This window comes from Antechinus flavipes, chromosome 2 (genome assembly GCF_016432865.1).
Source record: "Antechinus flavipes isolate AdamAnt ecotype Samford, QLD, Australia chromosome 2, AdamAnt_v2, whole genome shotgun sequence".
Lineage (NCBI taxonomy): Eukaryota > Metazoa > Chordata > Mammalia > Dasyuromorphia > Dasyuridae > Antechinus > Antechinus flavipes.
The window spans coordinates 387729523-387750982 of record NC_067399.1 but is presented as its reverse complement, the minus strand read 5'-3'; the positions used below and the strand labels follow the sequence as shown (position 1 = coordinate 387750982).

The 21460-nt window shown below is 36.4% G+C and overlaps 1 protein-coding gene across 1 annotated transcript in view; it reads right to left on the bottom strand.

Moving 5' to 3' along the window:
* CTNNA1 (catenin alpha 1) overlaps window positions 1-21460 on the bottom strand; it is a 154812-nt gene that overhangs the window by 1935 nt on the left and 131417 nt on the right. Inside the window, exons 11-17 of the mRNA XM_051978486.1 lie at window positions 16103-16259; window positions 7717-7917; window positions 7224-7375; window positions 4298-4408; window positions 2645-2826; window positions 2147-2252; window positions 1335-1469 (exon numbers count right to left, since the gene is read on the bottom strand). Coding sequence (XP_051834446.1) covers window positions 1335-1469; window positions 2147-2252; window positions 2645-2826; window positions 4298-4408; window positions 7224-7375; window positions 7717-7917; window positions 16103-16259 — 1044 coding nt within the window. The remainder of the gene's footprint in view (window positions 1-1334; window positions 1470-2146; window positions 2253-2644; window positions 2827-4297; window positions 4409-7223; window positions 7376-7716; window positions 7918-16102; window positions 16260-21460) is intronic.

Sequence of the window (21460 nt, the reverse complement as noted above, 5' to 3'; positions counted from 1 at the left end):
AGAAGGGAAAAAATTATATCCTAACTTTCCCAGACTCATAAATAAAATATAGCATTTCTTTCCATTGGAAACATAAGCCAAAAATATCCCCAAACATTCTTCTGTGTCTATGACCAGAAGTAAGGAAGGAAAGCATGGGTAGTTCTAGGCCTTGGTGCAATTCTATCTCATTCCAATGAGACAGAAACCGTGAGCAAAGCCTCAGGAGCTCACGTAATTTTGGCTAAGATCCTGGAGCAATGAGATAATTCCGGTGTAGTCAAGCAGTGACTGGGGATCAGACAACCCAGTAGACATTTCAGAAATGTTCTTATGAAATCAGGTTAGGAGGAATCCCCTTTAGAAGAAATCTCTCCAGAATGAAGAGTCATGAGAAATGAAGAGGACAGCTGTTTTCAACAGTATTACTATTAAGAACCAACATTAATAATGTCCATTATAACCTAGTAAGTTTGCACTTAGAAGTAAAGGCTTTTTGCTGTCTTTCTGTACTTTAAATAATGGCTCACCCCTCTTCAGCAATGCCAGAACTGATTTGGATGTATCATGCACCAGGCCTGCGAGGTTCATCCTAGATTGCTAATGTTTGACTTGACAAGGCCTGTAGCCACCCAGCTCACCTGAATTTCTAAAAAGCTACAATGACTATGATGCATTTGTCATACCATAACTCCTTTCAGGAAGTTCAGATTTTCTAAAGTCTACCCTGATGGTAGTGATAAATGTAAATGGCAGATTATGGGCACATCATCTTATGCAGCACAAATCATGGTGGCCTAGGGCTAGAGACCAAAGGCCCACATTCTGAAAATTGCAGCTCCTACTGGAAGCAGGGCTGATCGTTTCTAATGTTCCATTTAAGATCTATAACTACATATATAGTTTTCTAAGGGAAAAGGAAAAGTTCTCTAAGCTGCTAGCCCATGTATCCCATTTTACATGACTTTCTTTCATTTCTTTATGGCCAAGATGGAAAACTCAAGTATAAAACTTATTTCAGGGCAGCTAGGTGGTGCAGTGGGCAGAGCACCAGCCCTGAAGTCAGGAGGACCCGAGTTCAAATCTGACCTCAGATACTTAACACTTCCTAGTTGTGTGACCTGGAGCAAGTCACTTAATCCTCATTACCTCAGCAAAAAACAGACAGACAAACTTATTTCCCCCCAATTAATGATAATGGGCTTGGCCCCGTGCTCTCAGCGAGTTTCAGCAGCACAGCTTAGAGCCACCACATAATATATGTTAAACTTCTCATCTCCTTACCTTTTTTATTTTGCCCTGAGAAACAGTTTGTTCTGACCTGAGCAAGTTTATTCGCATTCAGGAAAACTCACCCCAGAGACGACCAGCTCCCCGCCCAGGTTCTGCACCTCGGCTTTGACTTTGCTGCAGATGTTGAGTTGGTGGCAGTACAGGGCAATGCGCTGCAGGTAGGCCAGCAGGTCCTGTTTGCAGGCCGAATCCGGGCACTGAAAGGGAAGACCACATTAGTGACCTAAGGGCAGGTAATGGCTCTCTTGCAAAGCACTGTGTACTATCGCCTATCACAGCTGCCACCTGGGCCAGCTCACTAAAGGTGGATCAGAGATGGACTTGTGGCACAAGGGAGGGAAAGCAGGCAACTGGGATGTGTTTGGAACAAGCTTCATGACAGTACAAGTTTACCTAATTACACCCATAATGTGATATGGGGGGAAAAAAAAGAAAATTAAGGGGACATAAAAGCCAGTCAGATGATGAAATCCAAATGAGAAAATTAGCATTCATGAAAATTGCTTTAAAAAAAATTTCTATATTATGTTAATTCTGCTAAAAGCAAATGCTGGTTGTTCAGACTAGAAAGAACAGTGTGACTGAATTCCTGAAGAGTCTGGGTTTTTTTTTTCCTTTTCTTTTTAAACCCCAGCAGCATTCTGTACCTCTGGCTGTGTTCTTTACCTCCAAAGCTGCTATGTCCCAAATGCTACATGATCTTGTATTATCCTCCACAATGCCGAATGCTCAAGGAGGACATAGTGTTATTTTTTTAAATTCAAACTTTGTTCTTTGGCTCTCTCCATGATGTCGGGTATTCTTTGCAAGCAATTATGATTAACAACTAAGAAACAAGAATTGCGGCCATTATTCATATAGCTCTGATACTTACATGGTCTGCAATGGTTCTTCCCAACTTATCCATCCTTGATCCTGCCTCAGCAATTTTCTTAGCTGCACTAATTACATCTGATGTATTTTTAAGCGGTCCTTTACCTCTGTTAAAAAAATAATAATAATTAGAAAACACCATAATCAAAACTAGGAATTTTAAACGCGATGAATAAGCAGGAAAAGGCTGGTAACTGTGCCTTTGAGAGTGGCCTCTTTGGGCAGAGGGGGGGTCAAGCACTATGCCCTCGTTGTTGGGCCCTCAATAGGGAAATCTAATCATAACCATGAGGACAAAAACCAGCAACTAGGGTAGTATTAATACTCCTCAGAGGATGAAGTCCTACAAGCAGGAATTCCCTTAATTTGCTACTAGAAAAATCTCAACAATAAAACAGGAAGCACTCAGGACCCCTCAGCCATCTCTCTCTCCACCCTCCCCCCCAACTGCTAAAATATATCCAATGTTGCTTTACAAAATGTTCCCCTGTGGGTTCACCTGGTGAAATCTGTCATCTCCATCATGATCATGCACATCTGTTTGGCCAGGACAATAATGTCATTGCCACTATCATCCCATTTGGATACTTCAGCATCCAGTTTGCTCTTTTCTTCCTGAAAGCTGGCCACCTGCTCAGCAATTTTAGCCTTCTGTTCTTGGGGAAGCTGGGCCATGATAGCCTGAAATAAAGTGAACAGAAAATTTTCATAAAAAGAGAATATAGAGTTCTCTTCCAGCATTTCTATTGGTTTTTCCAACAATATTTCCAACAGGCAATCTATGACATATAGCTAGAATAATAACATAATAGGCTTCATTTTGCCTGAAAGCTTTTCTTTTCATCTTGAATTGAAGTTTATAACATCCTGAACTACCTACCAACCTGCAAGAACAAGTTATTAAAGGGAAACTGAGATCAGCAGAAGACTCATGCAGCTGTGTTATCTTTCTTGTTCTGTAACAAAACTCACTCAACTTTAATCTTTCAAGTCTCAAACTCCACTTTCTACAAAAGGAGTTACTTCATAAAATAGTTTGCCTTAGAATGGTAAAAATGGACTTTTTCACTTTAGCATAATGCTTTACATCTTTTTTTTTCCCAAGGTAATTCAGAAATGGTTTAAAAGTGTGTCTTTGAAGGAGGAAAGGGAAATCCACTGAGGAATATAAATTTCCACTATGTCACCCTGCATTTAAGTTTCATCAAACTTCCATTCAGTATTACTTGAACACAGAAGCACTTCCAGTGACAATCTGTGGCATGAGGCAGCAGCCAGCCACCCAAAACCAGGAGGGAAAAGGAGGTCACAATAGTCTAGGGTCTATTCTCCAAGGTCACAAGTCTCTGACAACTCAAGGTAGGCAAAATCCTTATCCCGAGTGCAAGAGAAATACCACAGACCAAAGAATCCTGAAATAGTAAGTATAGTTTCTAAAGTTAAATTTCAGAATTTGTTTAAGAGGAAATCACTGTTCAAGTGATTTTAGAAGGAAAAAAAAAATCTACTCTAGTAGTTTTTCATGGTGTCCTCCCAAGAATACAAAATGGTAGCGATTGAAGATGTAACACTTCAAATAAAGGAAACGGCATTGGCTATTTGTAGCATTGTTAATATTTCGGCAGTCAGTAATTAATTATTTCCCATCTATACTAACATTTGAGGCCCAAACAATAGAGCCTGCAAAGGAAAGGGGTTGATGAAAGCCACTGTCATTTTCTTGGCTTAATGCATTTTCCTGAACCAAAAATTCCATTACCTTTGTTTCATTTCCACTGGGAAAGAGCCATAACCCTGTTCTAAAGAGGCAGGCTTTCCTTCCTTGGGTTTTATCTGAACTAAATGTTACTAGACATTTTGGAAAACTCTGCAGCCTACTCAGCCTCAATACAGCAATTTTATTTGTGCCTTCATTCTCCGCTTCATTTTTACTGCATGAAAGAATAAAATGTTAATAAAATGTTAGTCAAAGCACTGAGAGTGTATCTTCTGCAGGAAAGAGTACAGATGTATGTGTGTGTGTGTGTGTGTGTGTGTGTGTGTGTGTGTGTGCACGTGCATGCGCACACATACATGTGAGACCACACAGTTCAGAGGGGGTTAAAATGTTAAAATGAAACATCAATTTTCTCTAATGAAACCATATCCTCACCCGTGCACTCTGGCCAGCAATGAGCTGATCATCTTCAGTTTGGATGCTTGTTCTACTTCTAACATCAAAGTCTTCCGTCTCAAAGTCAGAATCATCCAACTCTTCAGGAGTCTAAAACCAAAAACAGCCACCTCAATAAGTCGTGTTAACATTTCAGGTGAGTCAAAGTCAGCCTCTTTCAAGTGATAAATAAACCACACACCTTTCAGCCAGAAAGTCAGATTAGGAGAAAGAGAGGATGGCAAGCATTCTTAGCACAAATTCTTGTAACAGCACCCTGTGCCCCATACCCGACTACTCAGAATCCTCACTGACAGACAACTACAGGCACAGACTGTGCCATATTCACTAAGTGCATGTAAGAAGGACCAAAACAACATGCTCAGCATTTATAAGATCACATTAAAGAACAATGGGTAGGTTTCAGCCCCAGGTACACCAAAAGTATATCCTACACTTTCACAGGTCACCAATTTATTGTTCAGACCATATCTGAAGTCTTGACCAAAGGGTCAAGGACCGAGGCATTTGTGTGAGAGCTGCTCACTTGTAGCTCGATGGCTCAGTTTTTGTGCAGAATGTATAAACCCACACAACCTGACTTTGGGTTCTGTCTAGTGTTTAATGGCTCTAGGTTGCTGAACATGCACAATAAAATATTTTCTTACATGTACTATTTCTATATATGAGTCTAGTTAACTAATACCAGAGGTACAAATTACAATGATCTCTAGTTTGCTGTAGCTTTTTTCCACAAGGATGAAAACAGATCACTCTGCTGCCCAAAGAGCTTCAGGCCCAGTTTTGGGGAAGTTATGTTTTGTGACCCTGGTAAGGTAGAGAAAACACAAATTTGGTTAAGTCTTAAGTATTTAAATGTTCACTGCTGAGTTAAGGCTGGTTATTCTTCATGTATATGTGTGCAAGACTCAACAGATTTCCCAGAAACCTCCAAATGAAGACAAAAGGTAAAAACTATTGTGGATGGAAATTACTGTACTGAAAATGGAGGCTTCTTAAATAGTATTACACCTTTTCTATTAGAGAAAAATTAATAAAAATCATGCTGTATTCTCAGTGATGATGGCAGCAAGGAAAGGAATTGCTGGGAACATTCAATTAAAGGCATAGGGGAATTAACATTTCTAGGATCTGGTAGTTTCTGCAAATAGACGTTTGTGATGATTATGCATGATCGATATCTATGGGTTCATGAATATAAGGATTTCCATTTGAGAAAATTCCCACTGGTGTAGGTCAGTACCTTGCGGGCAACTCTGCAGTCACACTGCCTCACTTGTAATGGAGAATTTCTCATAACCATGTAGTAAAAAGCCTGGTACCCCCAAACATTTATAGATAACAAAAACTGGCACTAAGGCATATTGTGATAAGGAACTAATGAGGGAAGGGGATTTTGTAGCCAGCTCTTGATCACCTCCACAAAGGGCAAACGTGACTGGCCTGATGCCACCATCTTTCCCTACAATGAGCATGCCTCAAAGCAGGTTCAGCCTCCCTAGTCTGAACTTAAGGAGGCTTAGAAATCTACTGAAGCTCTAGCTGAAGGTATTTTTCAAGTTTTCATTTTTGCTGACGTTTCTCAAGTTCCATAATCAAAAAGACCCAATGTTTACAGGAAACTCCAGGAACAGTACTTTTCACCAATGACAGATATGAGCCCAAACAACTAGGCAAGGACCCTCTTTTGTCCCACTCATCCATGAGAGCCTTTTAGAAGTCCATGTGAGCTTAGACAATAGGCAATCTATTAAATTTTTCTCTGAAGCCTTATGAAAAGAGAAAAGTATCTTAGGATTTTCTCTGTATTCCTTTTCTTCTGCCTGAATAGAAAGAACCATCTTGTAAAATATAGGATTTGGGGGAAAAGAGCAAATGGGAGTAAGTGACTTGCCCAGAATTACACAACTATATGTCTGCAGTTGGATTTGAATTCAGATCTTTCTGATTTCAGATCCATATTTTTTTCAGCTATATAATCTGAGTCTTGAAGAATGAAGATATTCAAGAGACCAAAGTTTTAAGCTTGTACTCATAACCAGACTTTACTTTTAATATATTTTAAATAAAGTAAAATACACTAATTTAAACTATTAACATGTTGTAGTAAAGTCCTGGACAAATACTTATTTTCCATTTATTGGTCAGTAATTTGCCTTCTCTAATTTTCTGTTTTCCTGACCCGTGCAGGGGTATAAGCATTCGCACTTTGTTTTACCTAGGAAAAAACTCTTCTGCCCCCTTACATCAGGAAATACATGAAAAACCTAATGGAGGAGCAGTTAGATGGCGCAGTGATAAAGAACCAGTCCTGAAGTCAGGAGGACCTGAGTTCAAATCCAGTTTCAGATACATAACACTTCATGGCTGTGTGACCCTGGGTAAGACACTTAACCCCAATTGCCTCAGGAAAAAAAAAAATCTAATGGAGCACATGGTGAGGAGTGGGAAGAGAGATTTACTCAAGGTCACACAATCAGTATCTTAGTGAGGATTACCAAGTTTTCTTGACTCCAAGCACAATGTTTCATCCCCTATGCCAAAAGAACTGCTAAACATCTGTTTTTAAAAGAACTACTTATTTTGGTGAAGTAAATTGAAATTCATTTAAAAGATTTAATTTTTAAGCCATGTAAGAACTAAAATTTTTAGTCTTGAATTGAATATTTGTTCTACATTAAACTGTCATATCAACACTATTTGGACTTACCCTGCTTTGACAAAGTTTTGGCTTTAGGTTGCATTTAAGAGTCATTTTTGACAACATAATTAAGTATCTGGTTTTAACAGCTTTTAAAATCATGATTTTGATATAGCCTAACTGAGTCAGCTCAGCCCCAGAATGCCGCATGAAACTGAGCAAATAACCATGCACAGTTAAACTGTTGCAAATACAACTCCTCACCCTTATCATCAGCACAGCTTTTCTGATGTCTCTAATGCCATCATAGACCAATCGCGAGGCATCAATAAATTCATTTTCATCCATTGGTTGGGCGGGATCAGAACTGAGAGCTTCCACAGCAGCCTCTACTTGCTCAGTAAAACGTGGCATAACTGAAATAAAATAAAATAACAATATTGTGTGTCACATGGCCAAATTAGTGTTATAACCTCATCAACTAGCCTTTATAACAAAATCAATTCCCCATTCCTTGCCATTCTTGCTGAATGCTTATTTTTAAAAAGTGATATATGGTCAAACTTCTCGTAATGTTTAAGGCTAAGAGGCTGAATTCTTTAAAAACAAATGATATTTACCAGAGAAAATTTAAAATGCAATTATTTCCATATAGATAAAGCTTTCTTCCATAAACTGGTAAAATAATTTTGTAATGGTCCCTACATTCTAGTTAACTGGATCCTCAAGAGAGAAAAAAGATATTCGCCATACTCACCTGTATTAGAAAGCAGTCTGGTAGCCTCAAGAACTTTTTCAGTGTAGACTCCAGGTTCATAGTTATCCATCTCTGAAGTGACAACATGAATAACTCTGGCTGCTCGACCCCGAATGGCACCAGCAGTGCGATCTAGACCATCAACATCTTTTTCTTGGAGAGCAATTACACACTTGTTTACATCTTCCAAAATGTGATTCTCTGATGGGAAAAAAAGCAGAGAAATCTTTGAAGACATATTCTAAATATAAAATAACCAAACAATTGGGACAGCAAAAATACACTTAAGTTACAAGTCAAGTTGTAAGTATTTTTCTCTGCTTAGAAACCTAAATGCTTTTCCTCCCCTTATAAAAATACTATTGTCATTGAAAATTTTGAACCCAAGCTGTAACTTGCTCTCTGTGTGACAATGGGCCTTAGTTCCCTCTTCTGTAAGCGACTGGCAATGCTGAGAGGGCTGCTTTCTGCAGGCACAGCAGAAGAAGCAAAGAACCCAGATGAGAAATGCGGCGGTTGTTTATGAGCCTCTCCTAAAACGTTGTTGGGCACAGAGACTTTAGACTAACTGAGCCTGTCTTAGGCAGCTGGCCCCTGCAGTGATGAGCTTGGACTTGGTGGGCCAAGGGAATAGCTTCCCCTATTGCTTTAAACCTGGGGCATTACCCGGCCTAGCTCTTGTCATCTGGCTGTACTTCCTGTGTCAGTCAAAGCAACCCAACAAACATCGATGAAGGCTCCTCCATGCCTAAAGCCTTGCCTTATGCACTGAAGACACAAAAAACAGCAGCCATCATCAAGAGTGCTGCCAGTTGACGAGAATTCTAAGGGTGAATATCCAAGGGACAGAAAAAGAGAGAAAAGAGACAGAGCATAGAGGCCGCTGGGAAGGCTTCAAGGTCTTCAGGAAGGAAGAGGAACAATCCAGAAGTAGGCGAGAGTCTTTACCAATGTAGAGTGAGCAGTCCTAACTAGAATGTCAAATCATAGAATGGAATGAACACAGGACTGAAAATAGGAAACTAAGTGAGAAACTGGATTACTGATTTCTATCCAATTCCTTCAGAAAGATTTTTGTGATCTATATTCTGACCTATTTTTGTTTTATACACACACACACACACACACACACACACACACACACACACACACACACACACACACACAAGCAGAGCCAAACTGTTTTGAAGATGATTCTGGTTTTTTCAAAGATAAGTAAAACTGAGAAGAGTTTTCTTCCTCTCTTCTCTTAAAGAGAAAAGGGTTCCATTTTGGACACAATGCGTCTGAGATATCAAATGTCTATAAAGAGGTGTTTTGAGAAAGAGAATTTAGAATTGAAAAATTTTAAAGGCTTTTTATAAAAATCAAATATCAAATTTAAAAATGTTTTCACAGAATTCAGGATGGAGAGAAGAGGAATCTATGTAAAAATATGGGATAGGGAATATCGAAGAATTAACTCAAGACATGGAAGAATACAAAGGCTTTCCAAATAATCTGAAACAAAGGAAAAGTCAGGAACTCCTACTAATTAAGGAAAGGGGACATTTAATTTGTGAAAGTTTTTTTTTTTTTAAACCAAATAATTTGAGCTCTAATCCGGAGAGAATTAACAAATTTTCCCCCTAAGGAATCAGTTTGATAAATCAACAATGTTAGTCATTCATTAGGGGAAAATGTTTGAAAAAAAAGCCATTTTCCAACAGTTAAATGATCTAAGGATATAAACAGATAATTCTCAAGGGAAAAAATCCAAGATATCTGTAATATGGAAAAATACTCCAGATTTCTTAAAGAAACGCAAATAAAAATAATTCTGAGATTTTAACTCATGTCCTATAGTGTAGGGAGAAAAAAGGGAGCTGAGGAGGGGGAAAAAAGCATAGAAATTCATTGTTGGTTAGACATGTGAATGAGTATAACCACTCTGAAAAGCAATTTGGAACAAACTGAAACAAAAGCAGCTATCACGGCTAGGCCTGTTTTCCAAAGAAAGAACAAAATATTTATAGTGACTTTGTTTTTTGGTGGGAAAACAAAGTAAAAACAGAAAATGAAGGAGATGTCTATCAGTTGAGAGATAGCAGAATAAGCTGGGGTAAATGAAATGTGATAAGAGTACTATTGTGCTGAAGTAAAGAAATGATTTCAAAAAGGTACAAACATTTATGTGAACTGTGACAGTGAAATAAGAAAAAGAACAACTTTAAATTTAATAATTTTAAACAAAAATAAAATTTTTTTGAGTTTTATAAACTAATGAAATGAATAGGATTTGCACAATAATAAAAATGTAAAAACAGACAACTAGGAAAACTTTAAGAGCTATTATCAATAAATAAAATGTGTATTCATAACACCAGAATGATGGAGGAACATGTTATCCATGAAAAAAATGTCAGATTTAAAGTACAGAATGATATACACATACATATATATATTTATATTATATGTGATTATTCAGGGGATTTGTTTTACTTGACTATGCATAACTGTTAAAAGAAATTTGTTTTTCTGTAAGTTTTTCAAAAATGGAAGTAGAGTTACAGATGTGAAATATTATATACCCTTTCAGGTACTGTATAAAAGACATCAAATAAACTATGTGATACAGATTAAAATCTGGTAGGCTTAGTTAGGAATGCAAAATTAAAAGTGAATTACAGCTATAATCACATAAGAGTTATAAATTAATATTGTATCAACTGTATTTCCATGGAACCTCATTCTAAGTGCCATTAATTTCAATTATATCAATGAAATCTTTAAATAAATGATAAAGGCAATAAATGTTCCGTTTAATTGTTACCAAAATTAATTAGAGGCAGTACAGAATATTAAAAAACCAAACCAAACTCACAAATACCAATATTGAAGGGCTATTGGCAAAATCACTACTATACTGTCAGTGGAGCTAAAGAGGAGTCTAACCATTCAACAACCTAGGTAGATAAGTAAGTCACAAGCTCTTGTATCAGTTTTCTCATTAAGTAGCATTATATTCTTTGCAGTAGGTTTACAGGGTTCCTGTGAGGCTCACACAAAATAATGTATGTAAAAACATGCAAATGTTCAAGTGCTAGAAATTAGGCATGGACCCACACTTAACACCATATACCAAGATAAGATCAAAATGGGTCTATGACCTAGGCATAAAGAATGAGACTATAAATAAATTAGAGGAACATAGAATAGTTTATCTCTCAGACTTGTGGAGGAGAAAGAAATTTGTGACCAAAGATGAACTAGAGACTATTAATGATCACAAAATAGAAAATTTTGATTACATCAAATTAAAAAGCCTTTGTACAAACAAAACTAATGCAAACAAGATTAGAAGGGAAGCAACAAACTGGGAAAACATCTTCACAATTAAAGGTGCTGATAAAGGCCTCATTTCCAAAATATATAGAGAACTGACTCAAATTTATAAGAAATCAAGCCATTCTCCAATTGATAAAAGGTCAAAGGATATGAACAGACAATTTTCAGAGGATGAAATTGAAACTATTACCACTCATATGAAAGAGTGTTCCAAATCACTATTGATCAGAGAAATGCAAATTAAGACAACTCTGAGATACCACTACACACTTGTCAGATTGGCTAAGATGACAGGAAAAAATAATGATGAATGTTGGAGGGGATGCGGGAAAACTGGGACACTGATGCATTGTTGGTGGAGTTGTGAACGAATCCAACCATTCTGGATCTAGAATTATGCCCAAAAAGTTATCAAACTGTGCATACCCTTTGATCCAGCAGTGTTTCTATTGGGCTTATATCCCAAAGAGATACTAAAGAAGGGAAAGGGACCTGTATGTGCCAAAATGTTTGTATCAGCCCTGTTTGTAGTGGCTAGAAACTGGAAAATGAATGGATGCCCATCAATTGGAGAATGGCTGGGTAAATTGTGGTATATGAATGTTATGGAATATTACTGTTCTGTAAGGAATGACCAGCAGGATGAATACAGAGAGGCTTGGAGAGACTTACATGAACTGATGCTAAGTGAAATGAGCAGAACCAGGAGATCACTTTACACTTCAACAACGATATTGTATGAGGATGTATTCTGATGGAAGTGGATTTCTTTGACAAAGACTCAGTTTCAATTGATAAATGATGGACAGAAGCAGCTACACCCAAAGAAAGAACACTGGGAAACGAATGTGAACTATTTGCATTTTTGTTTTTCTTCCTGGGTTATTTTTACCTTCTGAATCTGAATCCAATTCTCCCTGTGCAACAAGAGAACTGTTCGGTTCTGTAAACATATATTGTATCTAGGACATACTACAACATATCTAACATAAATAGGACTGCTTGTCATCTAGGGGAGGGGATGGAGGGAGGGAGGGGAAAAATCGGAACAGAAGCGAGTGCAAGGGATAATGTTGTAAAAAAATTACCCTGGCATGGATTCTGTCAATATAAAGTTATTATAAAATAAAATTAAATTAAAATTTAAAAATGTTCAAGTGCTATATAAAAGTCAATTGTTATTGGGAGTGAATGCACACACTTAAAGATAATTTTGTTGACTGATTTTTGTATCAGTCATTTCCCTTTATACAGAAGAATCTGACCAAAATCAAAGAGATCAATAAAACCTAAGAAATAACACACTGGATTTTGAATCTGCTACTACAACTACTACTACTACATCTACTTTACCTCAATCATTTTACAAAGAAGGAATCCCAGAGAGAGTCACAGAGAGAGCAAGTACTACATTTAAATTAATCTAAACCTCTTAACTCTATGTTCTTTGGACAAACTAATGGGCCTAGCAGTGGATTAATATGTACTTTACTTGAGGACATTACAGCTAAAATATGGGGTAACCAAAACAAGTCCCTTCATCATTGATGAACAATTCATAAAGCAACTCATAAAGACTGTCTACTAAGAAACAGATTTTTTTTTGCATTAATGTTATAAGTAGAATCTATACTGACAAAATAACTGATCTGAAATACTGCAGCAATCTTAACTATGAAATTTCCATTGCTATAAAATGACATCATTATTTACTGTATTGCTGCCAATTTCTAAAACTTATCAATTTAATAAATTTCAAATAGCCCTATAAAATAACCAGTTCAAAAAGGATAGTTTAAAATTAACAAGGTGGCAAATTATTCCCCAAAATTTGCTGCTCTAAGTTACCTAGCCATAAGAGACATAATTACAATATCAATTTCACTGATCTAGTCTTTATAAAACACACACACACACACACACACACACACACACACACACACATACACACACACACCACGTAAGCATAAAGATGAGCAAGTACAATGCATTTATATGGAAAGATTTATCAAATTCAATTAGAATGTAATTTAAAGTCTTTATCACTAATAAATTTCAAACTTTTATTTAAAATGGCAGTCAATATAAATATATTGTGACTTGGCTGAATACTAACATCTTAAGTGTTATATACTTACAGGCAACATTCTGAATAGGGTTCATAGAGGGAGTCCAATAAGACAAGGCCTGGGAGTGGTTCAGTTAGGCTTTGATGATCTTAAGAAAAGAATGGAAAGAGAAAGGCAGAGGAATACACTGAAGGGAGGGACTGGGGATGTAGGAAAGGAATAGGGAAAATCTCATACATAATCTGGATTTTATAGACATCTAAACAACCAAAGAGAGGCATCGGGGTAGGAGAAGGGGTTCAGTCTCATTTGAACTGAAGGAAAGAAGAAGAAACATAAATATACACATAAATACAGCTAGTTACATGAATATATTTCACACCACAGTGAAATAGAAGGGAAAAGGGAAGGACATCAAGGGGAACATTAAACTGAGGAAGGGTTAAAGGAGGGATTAGTCCTAAGTAAAACAAACCCAAAGGATGTACAAAAATCTCAATAGCTCTGAGCTCTCCCCCCCCCCCAAAAAGTGAGACTGAGCAATGCTCATAAATTGGGAGAATGAGGGTGCAACTGGGTGGTACAGTGAATTGAGCACCAGGCAGGAGGACCTCCAGTTCAAATTTGACCTCAGACACTTGACACTTACTAGCTATGTAATCCTGAGGAAGCCACAAAATATGTTAACATATTTTAAACAAAAATAAGTTGGGGGAATGGATGAACAAGTTATAGAAAACTATTGTGGATGTTAGGAGTTATGAGTGGCAGCAAGGAAACTTAAAAGTTATTTTCAACTGTCTGGGAGAATCCATGTCTCTAAATTATTCTTACAAAGTAGGAGAATGGATGATTTAACAACTATACAAAAGCATCTGACTCACTTAAGGTCACTCAGAAGAAAATAAAATGGTTTCTGTATCGCAATGACCTTATAGTGATTTTCTTGACTACAAATTAACTCAAGTCCACCAAAAGCATACTCCTGACACAATGTGCTATATTGTAATCTCACAAATAGTTTCCATTTGCTAACTATCGTTGCTAAGTGAACTGAATGGGAACAAGTATGTAACAAAAATATTTCCTTTCATCTCCATACTTAGAATTAGCCTGGGATATATTTTTGTGATATATTTTTTTTGCCTGGGAAATGGCTTGTTCCATTAAGTCAAACTACTCTTGCTTCTGTCTTATATACAGGCAAAAAAACCTCTAATATGTGTGCGTGTGTATGTGTGCGTGTGGGTGCGTGCATAAATTTTAAAAACAGATCCAGACAGCCCGCATATTTTTTAAAGAACTGAATTTCTCTTTCATATACTTTTGTTTTATGTGTCTCACCCTAAAGGTAATGCCTAAATTCCATTCTGCTGCTGCAAAATTCCTGTTGTTCTAAGCGATCTGAAAAATGCTGCAGGAGAACATTTGTTTTTAGTATATTGTAGTTTGCTTCCAAGGTTTGCAAGAAATCAGCAAAATGCTTGGAGACAAATCTTAGGACCCACAAAATCTAACCAGAAAAAGAAAACTTCAGGAATGCAATATCCTGTCATGTAGATTTTCTATTATGTTGTTGTTTGCGTTAAAGGACAAAAAGACAGGAATATTGTTTAGACCTATGAAATAATTATGTATTTTAATGGAAAAACAACAGAAGGGCAAGAGTTCCTACAAAACCTTATAGCTGCATTTTTGGCACTTGTCCGCAGGTGATTAAATAGCAAATACAGATAGCTATGGCTAAACTGATATAATGTATAGTATTCCTTCTTTTTTCTCAGATTAGGTACTTTTGAATAATTAGTACCTAGAAGCTTTCCTACACATAGGCAATGGACTATTCTCAAGGAAGATAGTCAAAGAAGCATTGCAGTATTAGTATACAGAATATATGCTAAGCCTCAAAGAGGTCACAGCTAAAGCACAATATCCTGGACATACTTAAAGCCTATTGTTTCCATTGAAAACTTCCTAAATTTTACATTGCATTTGCAACAATAGTTAAGGTTAGCCCTAAAATGACCTTTCCTCCATGCAATCAGTGGCTCTATGAAGTCCCAGAGAATGCTTTAATGCATTCAAAGAAAACAGGAGGCATTTGCTAAATGGAAAATGCATTTATTATATTTACTCAGCTCTGAGGACATGGAATTGAAATTTATCTCAATGCAATAAAGACTATGAATTTCATCTGATAAATGTTTTCTTTACGGATGTAATTTACTGTGATGTTACTGCTTTATGTTTATATAATGAAATCAAATATTTTTATAAGGTAAATTACCTAGATTATTTTCTAATTCATAATTAAATGGCACTTAAAAATTTCCTCCCTGTTTTCTCTGTGTATCAGAAACAGAAGAGCTTTTAATGTTTTGGGGTTTTTTTGTTTGTCTGTTTGTCTTAAAATAAGAGATAAGTCCATTATCATTTACGTGCAAAGGAAAAGACTTTTGGAAAGAAAAGATCTCCTTTTAGAAAAAAGTTTCCCTTTAAGCAAAAAGTGTTCCAAGTAAAATTAAGATTAGTTCTACCTAAATATCATGTTTTATGGTAAAAAAGCAATAATGAACAAACCTATCTAAGTATGGAAGATAGTATGAATAGGACAATTTAAAGAAGATGCTTTAAAACCAGCCCAAGATAATGAAAAATAGTTTTATAATTTGCCTAATCACTAAATACAGGATCTTAAGAATCCTATAGACTCTATGGCTTTTTTTTTTTTGAAGAGTCTTAAAAAAAAATCCTTTCCATATATATATAAATTTCAAACTATGAAGCAAAACTTGAAAGGCACATGTCTTTGTGATACTTGTCATGGATTGTATTCCCAGAGTCAGAGGAAAAGTTCAACTTTTCCCCGCCCCCACCTTTAAAATGACAGCTACTGATGCAACACAAAAAAACAATTTACCACTTAAATTCTAGGCTTTTCTTATTACAACCTAGATGAAAATGTATATTTAAATAAATGATCTTATTACCTGAAACAGCCAGGAAATCATCAATGGAAGTTATGTCATCAACAGCATCTGTTAGAACCCGGACTTGCTTTTCCCACTGTTCTTTAAAAAGATCCATATTCTCCTGGGCCAGTTTACTTTGTGGTTTTGCAGCCAATGCCAATGCAGCATTAATAACCTGAAAAAAGATGTCAAGGAATACACATTTAATCTCATTTTCAATGGTACAATTAAACCAGTTATACTTGGTTAGAAAATTTAACAATTATGTTCTTCCCCCAAATACATTCTTCCACTGGACCAAAAATTGTTCCCATATTCAATTTTAACCCTCACATTGACAGAAAAACTTTTACTGTCAAAATGAAAATTTCAATATGTATCTTTCCAATTACAACAGTGCATAGAATAGCTGGTAAAGCTTTATATTTTATATAATGAAAAATTAGCAACATTTCCTGTATGATGACAAATACAATTCCCTCTACAAATACTTTACTTCGAAGAGAGCTTAGAGAGTAATTTAGACAAATGTTAAAGGTGAGAAAACTGGGAATAGGCTAGCTTAGATGTACCTATGGTCACATTGAGAGCAGAATAATAAATCTAACCCAGAACTATTGAATCTCAATGTAGGGTATGCTCTAAGCCAAGTCTTTGAATACAGGATAGACTTTGAGTCAAGAAGATTTAAGATTCAAATTTTGTCTATTGTTACTAACTTTATAACCACAGGCAAATAAGCCATTATAAAACTCAATTTCATGTCTATAAAAAGGGAATAATATAATATTATATCACACACGTCACTTTAATTTTCAGTAATCCAGATAAGTTGTAGAGAAGATGGTGACCTACCATAGAGGAAGTGCCTCACGAGGAGGTTTTTACACCAACAAAATCAAACAACCAGTCTCTGGTGCTTAAAAAGATTAGTTCAGCCTAAATATCATGTCTTGTTGTAAAGAGGCAACAATGAACAAACCCATCTAAGAATGGAAGATAGTACGAATAGAACAATTTAAAGGAAATGTTTTAAAAGCAGTCCAAGATTAGGTAGTTTTATAATTTGCCTAATCACTAAATACAGGTCTTAAGGATCCTATAGACACTATTTTTTTTTAAAGAAGAGCCTAAGATCACATGGGAAAACACTTAAGTGAAATTTGTGAATATTACTACCTAAAATTAAGGTAGCTTAATATTAGCTCTATGTTTGAGTCAAGATGAGATGGAAATTAAAGGCCTATATTTAATCACGTTTATATGCATTTTGCTACCACTTCTATATTTCCTGTAACATCCACAACCCAAAATAGACCCTGCCTAGTCTCTGCTCAAAGAAAAGAATGAGAACACACCAAATGGGTGTGACGAGAAAAAATAAACACCCAACAAAAAGAATCAAGCTTTCATATACCCTGATCTACAATACTGAGATTATTATATGTTACTAAACAGACAGCTATTCCCAAATCCTTCGATTTTTTTTAAAGAATATATCACGATTTGCCCATGTTTCACCATTAGATACAGCTATAGTATCAAGTAAAATATATTCTATGTTATGGTATTGACATCTTTTCATTAAATAAAGTAAGTTTGAAATTTTAAGTTATCTTTGGGTTGCTCTATCATGGCACAAATCCTGGATTGGAGGGAGAGGGGGTGATTCAGAGAAAATCTCTCTCAGTCATACAAAGATCTTGTGTATTACTTGGGGATTCTGAGAAAGCAGTAATATGTGAGCATCAGACCTTATCTGATAGCTTCCTGAAGGGAAAGGAATGAACTGAGCTATTTCTTTTAGTAAAAAGTAGGGACTAAATTCCTTGGCTGTTCTTTAAAATTATATTCTAAAGAAACCAAGTTAAACAGAAAAGAGTATAGTCACCCAAAGGTTCACTGACTGGCATACTTAAAATTAGTGAAGAACAAAAGCTACAACTACATTTCCAGCTACCATAGAGGTTTAAAAGTTCAGTCTCAAGTCCCAGTGGACAAACTTACTGGAGTTGGGATTATTTACTGTTTTTCAGTGTGTCAGTCAAACTAACAGAATCTGGGCTTCTGCAAGTCTACAGGGATGAATCTATACCACCATAAAATTTAAAAGAGGACATATGGATAACATTCCAGAACTTTGGCCTTCAATTTATTTTACTTAGGGGGAAAAAAAAGTAGTTTAAGTGGAAATCTTACAGGATTTACCTCTTTTACAGTTTCTAGAAAAAACCATGCACTAAAATGACGATATGAATTATTTCAAAATCACTTAAGTATTTACTAAAATATACATTGCACTTTTTTTTTTTAAATTAAAGCTTTTTATTTACAAAACATACGCATGGATAATTTTTCAACACTGACCCTTGCAAAGCCTTATGTTTCAAATTATCCCCTCCATTCCCCCCACTCCCTTCCCCAGATGGCAGGTAGTCCAATTGCAAGTGTTAAAATATATGCTAAGTCCAATATATGTATATATATTTATACAGTTATCTTGCTGCACAAGAAAAATTGGATCAATAAGGAAAAAAAACTGGAAAAGAAAACAACAACAGAAAGAGTGAGAATGCTATGTTGTGATCTACACTCAGCTCCCACGGTTCTCTCTTTGGGTAAACATGACTTTCTTCATCACCAGTGGAACTGGTTTGAATCATCTCACTGTTGAAGAGAGCCATGTCCATCAGAATTGATCATCATATAGACTTGTTGCTGTATACAATGATCTCCTGGTTCTGCTCACTTTGCTCAGCATCAGTTCATATAACTCTCTCCAGGCCTCTCTGAAATCATCCTGCTGGTCATTTCTTACAGAATAATGTTCCAAAATATTCATATACCACAATTTATTCAGCCATTCTCCAAATGATGAGCATTCACTCAATTTCCAGTTTCTTGCCACTACAAAGAAGGCTGCCACAAACAGTTTTGCACAGGCTATGCTGCACTCTTGCAGAAGACGGGATTTGAACTAAGTCTTAAAGAGAATCAGAGGTAAATATGAGAAGAGAAAGCATTCTGGGTCTGGGGGACAGCTAATAAAAAATGATAGCGTGGGAAGATGCCACGAAGAGTCAGGAAGAGGGAGAGAGAAGGCTAGTATCATAGGATTGAAGAATACATAAAGGGGAGTAAAAAAATAAGAAGCCTGGAAAAGACAAGGGGGTTGAAAATGGATTTAAGAGATAAAGGATTTGATATTTGATCCTGGAAGTATTAGGAAGGAAGGAACTAAAGAGTGGTGGGGAGTGAAGTCATATGTGGACTTTAAACAAAATAATGATGTGTGGAGAGAACTGAGTTGATCAGACTTCCCCTCACAAGTTTCACTGATTTTCTCATTTCTTCAGTCCTTCTATGTGACTTCTGATTTCATCACTAAACTAAAATTATTATAGAGTTACTAAGGATTTTTAATTGCTAATTCTAATAGTTTTTTCTCAGCCATTTTCTCACTTGATGTTGCTGCTACTCCTCCCATTATCTGCCTCCTCCCCACCTCCTATTTTGGTTTTCTTGTCCTTGCTCTCTGCACTATCATATTTACTCTTTTTAGCTTCCTTTTACCTCAGTACCTTCATAGCCCTATCTGGTGTCCCAAGAGACAGACAGACTTCAAGGCCCTTTAATGTCTGTCTATGCTATCCCTTTCCTGTCACTTCCTAAGATCCTAAGATCAGATCCTCTGATCTCAGCGGGAGGTTCTGTTGGGCAGATGCCGATTTTGTAGGAAGGAGGAGTGGGTGCAACTGCTTTCTTATCGACTTCTGACTGACCTTTTGTGTAGTTCTGTGGTGGGGTTAAGTTACTGGTTTTCACATTTAATTATTGTGATCATTATTTGGTCAGATGTAAAACTTCATGGTTTGTTGGAGTTGTTTGTTGCTCACTTCACTAGTTACCAGATCTCCCATCTCTCAAATCTGTTCCTCTCTTTTCTATCACATGACCGTCAACCCTGTTCAGATCCTTACCCCCTCTCACCTGAATTGTTGCAAAGACTTCCTAATTGGCCTCCATGCCTACCTGCTTTTCCAACCTCCCATCCATCTTCCACATACAAAGTAAATATTCCTAAGACACAACCTGATGTCATCACTTCCCTGCTCAATAAACTTTAATAACTCCCTATGACCTCTATTTAAAACCCTTTGTACTCTGGTACCCATCTAATTTCCAGGTTTATTTCATGTCCAAGGTCCACACATTCTGGGTTCCAGGCAAACAAATATTCTAACAACCCCCTCTTCATTTGCTCTCTTTTTCTTCATCAAACTTCATCAAGAGATGAGCTTGTCATCATCAGGGAGATTATTTCAGCATTGCTACTTAAACCTCATATCCTAGACCGATTCTGCTTCTGCTTACAGGGATAGCAGGACTAGAAAAAAAAAACTCCTCCCCTCTCCCCAAAATTCAGTTTCCATTTGGGGTTGGCTTCCCTCATCAGACTGTAAATTCCTTTAGGGCAGGGACTTTCTTGTTCTTATTTGTATCTCTAGTACTTAGCTCACTGTTACAACTGAAAACTGAAACTTCATTTGGGGTCTTGCAGGCAGAGGTATTGGAGTAATTTTCTATTTCCTTCTATAGCTCAATTCACAAATGAGGAAACAGAGGCAAACAAGGTTAAATGACTTACCCTGGGTCACAGCTAGTAAGTTTCTGAGGTCAAATTTGCATTCAACAAGATGAGTCTTTTTGACTTCAGGCTTGGCATTCTTTCCACTGCACCATCTAACTGCCTGACTAAAGTCATAGAAGGTGATAGTAGTAATAAATTGTACTGCATTGTATTTCTATCTTTTGTTGTTATTGTTGTTGCCAAAGGGTACACAGGTAGCAAGGGACAAAAGATTTGAACCCAGATCTTCTGATTTCAAATATACGATATCAAAAATGAGGAAACTGAACCTTAAAGATGTGAAATGCTTTTCATACAAGGTTCAAATCCAGGTCTCTCAAGATTCTAATTCCAGCATTCTTCACACTACATAATGCTGCCTTAAATGAGAAAATATGTTCTCAGAACAAAAGAAGTATGAATCTAGCTTACCCTCAAACCTGGGAAACATATTTCAACATTATATGCCCTGTACTGAAGTTATCATTTTAATTAGGATTGACTAGACTGTACATGTGAATCTTTTTCAGACTTTAAGATCATTTATATAAATACTCTCAGTAGGTGTGATCAGCGTATGTTACCATCTGTTTCAGCCGATATGTGAAAACCATTGTCGCTTTTCAAGCATTTCTAAACCAAATGTGGAACCAAAGACATTAAAAATAAAATGCTGATATGATAAAATGATTAAATTTTAAAATGCCAGTTCTCCAGAAATTTCTTTAAAAGTGATTCTATTCACT